General features: G+C 57.2%; 3 protein-coding genes across 3 annotated transcripts in view; 2 read left to right on the forward strand and 1 right to left on the reverse strand.

Annotated features, from left to right (window-relative positions):
• VDBG_04755 (DNA mismatch repair protein mutS) overlaps positions 1-1,912 on the reverse strand; it is a gene marked incomplete at both ends in the record, with an annotated part of 3,049 nt that extends 1,137 nt beyond the window's left edge. The window contains one exon of the mRNA XM_003005103.1: positions 13-1,912. Coding sequence (XP_003005149.1) covers positions 13-1,912 — 1,900 coding nt within the window. The remainder of the gene's footprint in view (positions 1-12) is intronic.
• Positions 1,913-3,434: 1,522 nt separating this feature from the next.
• Positions 3,435-4,708, forward strand: VDBG_04756 (conserved hypothetical protein; the record flags this gene model as incomplete). The annotated part of the gene is made up of 1 exon (XM_003005104.1): positions 3,435-4,708. One exon carries the CDS (start codon positions 3,662-3,664, stop codon positions 4,706-4,708), a length of 1,047 nt encoding a protein of 348 aa, XP_003005150.1.
• A 1,341-nt stretch (positions 4,709-6,049) lies between these two features.
• The window catches only part of VDBG_04757 (alpha-mannosidase), a gene marked incomplete at both ends in the record, with an annotated part of 3,970 nt that continues 728 nt past the window's right edge, over positions 6,050-9,291 (forward strand). The window contains 3 exons of the mRNA XM_003005105.1: positions 6,050-6,054; positions 6,536-8,600; positions 8,655-9,280. Of these exons, the coding sequence (XP_003005151.1) occupies positions 6,050-6,054; positions 6,536-8,600; positions 8,655-9,280 (2,696 nt within the window). The remainder of the gene's footprint in view (positions 6,055-6,535; positions 8,601-8,654; positions 9,281-9,291) is intronic.

The following is a 9,291-nucleotide window of genomic DNA, read 5'->3' on the forward strand; positions in this document are numbered from 1 at the left end:
CTGCGTGGAGACTGGTGAGCTCGGCATGGAGACGCTCGAGCCGGGGGCTTGCCGACGGTTTCATGACCCAGGCTTCGTTATCGTCGGCATAGTACTCGCGAACCGATGTCGGGCGTGTTTTGCCAGGCTTTTTGACCGTAGTTTTGGGTATGACGGCTGCTGCATCGTCTTGGGACCCTTCAGCATGAACAATCTCCTGAGCAAGGGCCATCATATGACCAGCTTCGCCATCCTCGATCTCGTGCTGGTGAACGACGCCTTCTTCATCGATAGCCTCCTGAATGCGGCGCGCAAGCTCTGTGGGTTTCTTGAGGTCTAGACGGGCGATGACGGCGGCCAGACAGTTGGCAGTAGCGCCTGTCTTTGCTGCCTTGCTGAGCCTCGTCGCGATATCATTGCATGCTTGCACAGTGCTTGCCAGGGCGAGCAGGTCATCTGGGTCACCCCGCCCGAGGGCAAATTTCTGGACCAAACGTTGAGAGTCATGACTGCGGCGAAGCAGGAGGATGACGGTATCACGAAGGTCCGCTTTCTCTATGAAACATGTGACGAGATCCAGCCTCGCCTCGATGACTTCTAATGAGGTGGACGGCGCGCTGAGCCACTCATTCAGTAGTCGAGCACCACTTTTCGTAACGGTGCGCCTGATGGCATGGAGGAGGCTACCGCGGAAATACCCATCCCGGATGGTCTGTTTGATCTCGAGGGCGCGCATTGTGTTCTTGTCAATGCTCATGACACTCATCGTCCCATGGCGCACCGGTGGCTGTAACTTCAGACTCAGTCCCTGAAGGCGCTCGCCGACGTAATTAAGCAAAAGGCTGCCCGCTGTGACTTCCTCGCTCGTGAAGGCAGCTCTCCTGTCTTCTGGCACCTCCGACTCGAGCATAGGCGCCCAGTCAGCGAGGCCTGTCGCCTCCCCTGGCGGATGATAGGTGATCAGATGCCGATCTTCGGCGAGGATGGAGACAACATCATGGTCTTTGGATGACTGGAGTGCTTGATCGAGGACCACTTCTTTTGGTGATATGCGTGAAAGAACAGATGGAAGAGCCGACATATTGGCCGCCTCGGTGAAGAACTGGCCGGTGGACAAATCCAGCCACGCGAGTCCCAGACAAGTCGACGGCGGGCTAGCACCAAGGGCATCACGTCCAGCGGTAACGCTGCTCGCTTGAACAGTTGCAGTTCCACAAGGCGAAGGCGCATGTATGGCAAGCACATAATTGTTGACATATGGGTCCATGAAGTTCTCGTCGATTAGCGTGCCGGGTGTAATGATGCGGGCCACGCGCCGGTCATGCATCAGGCCACCAGACTTGATCTTATCCGCTGCATTCTTCGGAAACTCCTCGGCCACGGCGACGTAGCGATTCAGGTCCTGGACGAGAATCTTGAGGAAGCGTTCCAGCTGGAAGAAGGGGAAGCCGGCCATGGACACGGGGCCGGCCGTCGTCTTCTTCTGGGCCACCTTGAGGTTGAGGAGGGGCCCGTACTCGTCAGCGTGCTCAAAGTAGAGCTCGTAGAAGCCGCCAACCCGCGTCAGCAGGACGCAGTTGTCAAACCTTTGCATGTTGCGCCGCGCTTGTAGCAAAACGGTGGGATAGGCCGGGCCATCGTCACTGTCAGGGGCCGCTTCAGCAGCAGCCTGCTGTTGTGCTGGCCCATTAGTGGAAACTAATGGTGGGGGCTCGAACGAGATGACGCCTTGCGGAAGGTCTTCGAGTCTCACGGTCGTCTTGGTCTTCTTTCCCCGTGTCGTCATCTGAAGGTGCCAACCAGACACGCGCCGGCCCATGGTATATGCCGGTGCACAGCGGCCATGGTGGAGCGATGCGGAAAGCAATCTCGGGGTGAAAAGGGGCACCAATGCATCACACTGGGTGAGGGTGGTGAGAGGTCGAGCCAACATGAAGAGACACCATGAATGGCATGAATTGGAAGGAAAGGTATATGGTCGATGGGGTGGTGTGGTCCACGCTGTTGGCGCGTGCTTCGGCTCGTCAGCGAGGAGATGGAAATGGAAGTTGATGCAAACTCATCTACTATTGATAGAGACGAGCAAGGGCCTGTTGCATGTTGAGATTGTGAACCAGATGAGTAATGTACTGTGCTCGAAGACTAGAATACTGTATTTATGGCCACTGAGCCCCCGGGTTTTGTGCACCCCAGCATCTTCTGGCTGCTCTCTACAGCGGACTACACGGTGCATTAGGACAGTGCGTGGACAACCCCATCAGGCACCCAGCAGCGGAGCCCAGAACGGCCCTGTAGGTTCCGAGGCCCCTGCGTCTTTCCTCATAATCGACTCAGGACCACGAGATTGGAACGAGCAGTCATGCGCCCATGACGAAAGGCCGTTGCTCCCAATGGCAGCAGAAAGCAAAAAGACCGTTTCGGAAACCAGATGATGCCGGCGGAAGATGCAAAGCTTGTCAGTGCGAGGGGACGCCCCCGGCAGGCAAGCTGATAAGCTGATGGCCCGACAAGTTCTCGTCTTGTTTCCGTGTACGACGTTGCTTCGCCGTCAGCTGTCAGCTGAAGATCATCATGATCTGTTCACGATCGATCAGCGAGCCAAGACGCGTCAAACATGCTGGTTCGCATCCCAGAAGTGCGAGAGTGGTGCGCGGTTGGCGACATCGAGCAGACAGACCACCGAATGCTGCCAGCCGGGTGTTGGCTTGCCCTCTCTCTCTCTCTCTCTTTTCCTCTCCTCTCTACACCACAGAAAGCCCCGAGAAAGAATCCTGCATCATGGACCCAACAAACAACGTTCGCCTGTTCATGCACCACCAGCTGTGTTCCGACATCACCTGCATCTTCAAACTACAATGCGTGTCGTACAAGGCTCTCCTCATGCCGTCAATACCATCCCAAATGCGAGACCATTGCCGTCGTTCCATCCGTTAGTGCAGCTGCCCACAAACCCAGGATCTCCCCTCGAGTGTGACCACTTTGACGATGGACCGCCGACAACAACGGACTGGACTGCCAGCTGGCCAGATCGCAGACAACAGGGGGCAACACGGTGGCAACTGGTATCAGCAGAGAATGCGGACGCCTTGGGCGAAAAGGGCGGGCTCTGCGGGCTTGAAGAGGTCAGAGTGAGCGAAGAGTGGCACACAGTGGCCCTCGGCATCGGCCGATTCTGCGCTCGCGTCAGCCCATTCTGCAACGATTCCGTCGTCGCTCCGCACCCGAATCGCCAGACCCTCATCGACCCTTGGCCCCAGAGCCCCAAGGGAAACGTACGGGATGCTTACCCACCTGTCACCACCATGTCACCCCTTTCCATTTCAAATCGTCCGTTGGCTACGTGCTGCGTCTGTCGGCCGCTGCCCCTGGGCCCGCCGCCTCTCTCCCCTTTTCCGGTTTACAAAAGACATAGCCCGCAAAATCTTCGCCACCAGCTGCTGCTGCTTTCCCCCTCCGCCCCGCAGCCCCAATTCACCGCACGCAACACTGCAACACACCACACGACTACAGTACTGCAACCTACATCACTGCAGTAGAAACAGCAAAAAGCAACGCAACGGAACATATTGCCCGAAGTCACAGAGTCCGTACGAACGCAAAGATTTCGTACCCGCCATCCTTGGCAGTTCTGAACATCGAGGTGTCAGTCCAAGAAGGCCACCCACCCACTGAATTACACAACATGATGGCGGCTCGTAGACCCGTACAGAGCAACCCCCTGATTCCCGTCACCCCACCCCCTGAGCAGACTTCCTTTCAGCAACCACACATCACATTCTCAAACGCGCATCTCAAACGGAAGGCACAGCCGGAGATCCAGGCACTCCTCAACGATGCCAAGACGGCTGCCCCCAGAACATGTTCCATCCCCACACCAGCGAGGACGGAGACGCCGCCTTCGACGATGGCATCCCAGCACGGCAGCACAAAGCCGACTGCCGGCGCCGCCACCGCGCACCTGTTGAACCCGGTCTCCGGCCAACCTATGGATCCTCGCTACATCGACATGGTCTCGCGCATCGCAGCATACTACCAGCAGAGGTGCCAGGCCATCTCGAACGCACAGCAGCAGCGGTGTCAAGCATGGGCCAATATGCACCGCCAAAAGTGTCAGGACACCATGCAGGCCGCGATGCTGGTTGTCGCATGGTACGTCCGAGACCGCATCCAGCGACGGCGCCGCCGTCAGAAGCGCTCCTTCCGTGCCGGTCTGCGCGCCCGCGAATCACGGTCTCGTGTTACAAAGGGCGAGCATGTCCGGCGCTGGGTGACGCAGGTGCCGGAAAATGTCGTGGCACCCCAGGAACAGTCGCGGGACGATCTGGCCGATCAGGAGGAGGCTTCTTTCTCCTTAGATCGCGAGTTGGCCTCCGATCAAGATGCGAAGCTCTTCGAGACGGCGGACCGGCTGATCAGGAGCCAGTATCGAAAGGTCGATGTGCCCATGCTCGGCCTCATGTCGTTTGACATGAGTGACAGCGACAGCGACAGCGACGGTGACGCCGACGACAGAGTGCGTCGTAGTGCGCCCTCGTTCGAAGAAATCGAGGAGGACGACGAGGAGCTGGACTACGACGACGATGAATACGAAGACGAGGAGCTGCTCGAGAACGATGATGTGATCGATGGCTCGGGCCAGGGGTCGGGATCGCAGGATGTGCAGCATGACACGACAGCCGCGACGGGAGGTGGCAGCGGCACCAACGGGAGGAGCAGCTCATCTTCTTGATAGAACGGTACACACAGGATGATGTCCTTAACACTGAGGAGAAAGGGCAACGGAGCATCAACGGCGCATGGGTTTGGTTTTGAGGATGACTGGTCATGATTGATTACGGTGTTAATGGAAGTGAATGAACATACCCCTTTTCCTGTTTGATACTCCGTTGCCCGGCTTGACTTGTGGTCTTCGCCATTCTTCGGCATCTTCTATGGCAGGCCAATCGTGATCGAATGACTCTTTCCCAGGCCACCATCTTGGCCTGCCCTGGACTAGCTACCAAAGTCAGCGCTTCGTGGCGATACATGCCTTGTCGATGCTGCCACGGAAGGTGCAGCTCAACCCCAAGGTACCTAGAGGTATGTATGGCAGGGCTAGGCGAGAGGCATCAGTGAGCCGGAGCAGCCGCACACATCGGTGAGGAGAGAGGGAGAGAGCGATTCGCATGCAGGAGATCAGATGCCGGGAGCAGCCGGACGTGGCGTCTGCTTTCCACAGCACATCAGTTGTACCTGCACGCAAAATGGCACCATCCCATCGACCAGCCGCTTGCTCTAGCTTGCATATGTTCGTTCCTTGTTGGATACACACCTTTTGTTGTCTGTCGCTGGATACGCTTAACTACGCTTTTTCTTGTGAACTTCCTCAGGTGAAGAGTCGGCTCTGAGCAAGCAATCAGTGGGTGAACTTCATGATTAAACTCGATAGTACCAAACGATCGAGCCCCCCTGGGCATCACATCGGTCGTCGAGCTCAGCGAAGAAGATGCGTCCTATGTATGAGGACTTGTGAAGCAGCTGCAGCGGAGCTTCCGCCGAATGGCAGGCTCAAGTATGCCTCTGGCTTTCTCCTGCCTTGGTGCGGTATCATTGACATGTCTTCTTCAGCTACTGGTCGATGCGGACGGCTCAGCATTTCTTTCTCCCTCATAAGCATCTCTCAACCTTTGAAATACCCCCAAAGAGCCCTCTTTGACTTCCTCTCCTCGCCCATCCAACCCGTTACCATCGCACCACTGTTCTTTGGAATCATCCCCCATCTAGTGGGCGTCTTCATCGGCCAATACTATCGTTTCCTTACATCCTGTGCTTCAAAGTCAGACACCCTCTTTCAGGGATCCAGCGGTGGAGGCCAGGCCTTTTTGAACAAGAGCCAACTCTACTGGGCTGATCATCGTTCGCCCAACCTATTACATTTAGATCCCCGCCTGGTCACCGCTTCTTCCAAGCCCGGCGACAAGCCTGGGATTCTTGTCAAGTTTCCATTCAACACCAAACAAGACAGGCGCATGCTGGCGCATTCTGGCGCATTCCGGCGCATTCTTGAAGATATCGTCAAAAGCAGTTCAGCATGAGGTATGTTGTTCGCCTGTGCCCATCTGCCATGCCAACACACTCGGCGGAGCATCACGAAGCTGCCGCTGTCTCCGAGGATGCGAGCGTCTCCACACCAACCACGTCTCCCCCGCACTCTGAGCCCCCCTAGCCCCACCGCCCCTCTACAATCCTCCCTTCTCCGCCCAAGAGCCGTACCTGTACCTTGTCGTTTAGCGCTCTGGCGACGGGGTGAGGGGTAGTGATACTCCTCTGATCAGCACAGGTGACGCAGGGGCGTGGACGAGGCCCCTCAGGAGCTCAGGAGCTCTGAAGCGGTGGTGGAGTGGGCCGTTGCCGTTTAGAGCTTCGAGTCTGATCGGGTGGCTTTGTCTTCGTCGGCTCACTTGACTTGACCCTGAACCTATCTCCGCAACCCGTCGTTCTCAATCCATCTCCGATCGCTTCCTGCCAGACTACTTATCGGGAGTTTCTGAACTGACGCTTGTCTTCTGTTTTACAGCGCCAAAGTCCCCGACGAGACCACAGGTCTGGCCTCGCAAAGCACAACCCAGTCCAACGATAACAACACCACCTCTGCCGCCTCGTTGCCAACCATTGGCAGCCTATCCGTCGCTGCTCTTCATCGTCATCGAAACATCAATAATCGCTCCGCACCCCCCGAATCTGATCACATCACTATGGGTGGCGGACGTCAGGTCAAGAGCAAGAGCTCTTACCCCACCCTCGCCCAGCGCCCCGTCGGCCAGCACATATCCAAGATCTACAAGGACAGAATTAAGGTCTTCTACTCCACCGGTCAGTATGAGAAGCAGAACCTCTTGTCACTCATGAACGAGGCCGTCGCCTCTGGTGAGCCCAGCGTCAAGCTCTCGACATGGGCCGCCCCCGACCTCGAGCGCACCCCTTGGCGGGACGCTGTCAAGAACAAGTTCACCAAGACCAAAGTCGGCGAGTCGTTCGGGCCTTCATGGTCGACACACTGGTTCAAGGTCCAGCTCACCGTGCCCGAGAACATGCTGGACAAGGAGCGGCTTGAGCTGCACTGGGATGGGTCCAACGAGGGCGCCGTGTACGACAAGGATGGCAACATCCAGCAAGGCCTGACGGGTGATGGCGAGCGTATCGAGTGGATCATTCCCGATGCCTTCCGCGACGGCAAGGAACATATCATCTACGTCGAGATGGCCTGCAATGGCATGTTTGGCAACCCCCGCGGCGACACCATTCAGCCTCCCAACCCTGACAAGCAGTTTGTCTTGAAGAAAGCCGAGATTGTCGCCGTCAACCTCGACGCTCGTATGTTGCACATTGACATCTGGATCATTGGCGATGCAGCCCGCGAGTTTCCCGAAGAGAGCTGGGAACAGCACAGGGCACTCAACGTTGCCAATGCCATCATAGACACCTTTGATAAGGGCCCGAAGAACAGGGACACGCTCAAAAAGTGCCGTGAGATTGCGCGCCAGTACCTCGGCGACAAGGTCGACTCGCACGAGGTCTACAGCTCCGACAAGGACATCCAGGTCTACGGCATCGGTCACTGCCACATTGACAGCTGCTGGCTCTGGCCCTGGGACGAGACCAAGCGCAAAGTCGCCCGCTCCTGGTCCAACCAGTGCACGCTCATGGACCAGTATCCCGAGCTGAACTTTGCCTGCTCCCAGGCTCAGCAGTACAAGTGGCTCAAGACTCTCTACCCCTACGCCTGGGACCGTGTCAAGAGCAAGGTCAAATCCGGCCAGTTCCAGCCCATCGGCGGCAGCTGGGTCGAGCACGACACCAACATGCCCAGCGGAGAATCTCTCGTTCGCCAGTTCCTCTACGGCCAACGCTTCTTCGAGAACAACTTTGGCGAGCGCTGCCAGACGTTCTGGCTCCCCGACACCTTTGGCTACTCAGCACAGCTTCCCCAACTCTGCCGCCTCGCCGGCATGGAGCGCTTCCTGACCCAGAAACTGAGCTGGAACAACATCAACAAGTTCCCGCACACAACCTTCAACTGGGTCGCCCTGGATGGGAGCCAAGTCATCTGCCACATGCCTCCGGCCGAGACATACACCGCCGAGGCGCACTTGGGCGACGTGAAGCGCAGTGTCTCGCAGCACAAGTCCATGGACCAGGACCACACCTCGCTGCTCGTCTTTGGCAAGGGAGACGGCGGTGGTGGCCCGACCTGGACCCAACTCGAGAAGCTTCGTCGCTGCCGCGGCATGGCTGACCAGGTTGGCATGCTGCCTAGGGTGCACATGGGCAACAGCGTCGAGGACTTCTTCGACAAGCTGCAGAAGAAGGCCACCTCGTTCGTCACATGGTACGGAGAACTGTACTTTGAACTCCACCGCGGTACCTATACCACTCAGGCCAACAACAAGGCGAAGAATCGCAAGTCTGAAGTCATCATGCGCAATATTGAGTGGCTCGCCACCATAGCATCCCTGAAGGACAGCTCATACAAGTATCCCAAGGCTGCCATTGATGAGATGTGGGAGGCCATTCTGCTCTGTCAGTTCCACGACTGTCTTCCCGGCAGCTCAATTGAGATGTGCTACGATGACTCCGACAAGGTATGTTCTCTCCGTCTACCATGGGTTGCTTCTTGTTCTAACAGCAAGCCTCAGATGTACGCGCGTGTCTTTGAACTCAATGAGCAGTTGCTCAAGGATGTGCACAAGGTCCTGGGCGTTTCCGGTGCCAAGGCGCCCCTCGCACAGTCGGTCGCCATCAACACGCTGCCCTGGCACCGCAAGGAGCTCGTTGAGATATCAGAGACAGAGGTTGGCGTCGCCTGTGGCGATGGCCAGATGCTCGCACTTCGTGCTTTCAAGAGCGGTGAGGAACCGGCAGTCACGATTGAGCAGGTTGACAAGGATGTTTTTGTTCTGCAAAATGACCACCTCCGCATCCAAGTCGAGCATGGCTGTATCGTCTCCATCTACGACCGTGTCGCCAAGCGCGAGGTCGTCGAGAAGGGCGGCAAGGCCAACCAGTATGTCATTTTCGATGACAAGCCCCTGTACTGGCAGGCTTGGGATGTCGAGGTTTTCCACCTCGACACGCGCCAGGAGCTGCCCTGCGGTGAGACGAGCATCACAGAACAAAAGGCCCATCGCGTCGGTCTCACGACGACGACGAAAATCAGTGAGAACAGCTCCCTCAAGTCGACCATCTTCCCTTTCTGCCGCACTCAAGGTGTGCCGTCGGCGATTGAGTTCCAGGCCGAGGTCGACTGGCATGAGACTATGAAGTTCCTCAAGG

Source organism: Verticillium alfalfae, genomic scaffold (assembly GCF_000150825.1).
Source record: "Verticillium alfalfae VaMs.102 supercont1.5 genomic scaffold, whole genome shotgun sequence".
Taxonomy (NCBI): domain Eukaryota; kingdom Fungi; phylum Ascomycota; class Sordariomycetes; order Glomerellales; family Plectosphaerellaceae; genus Verticillium; species Verticillium alfalfae.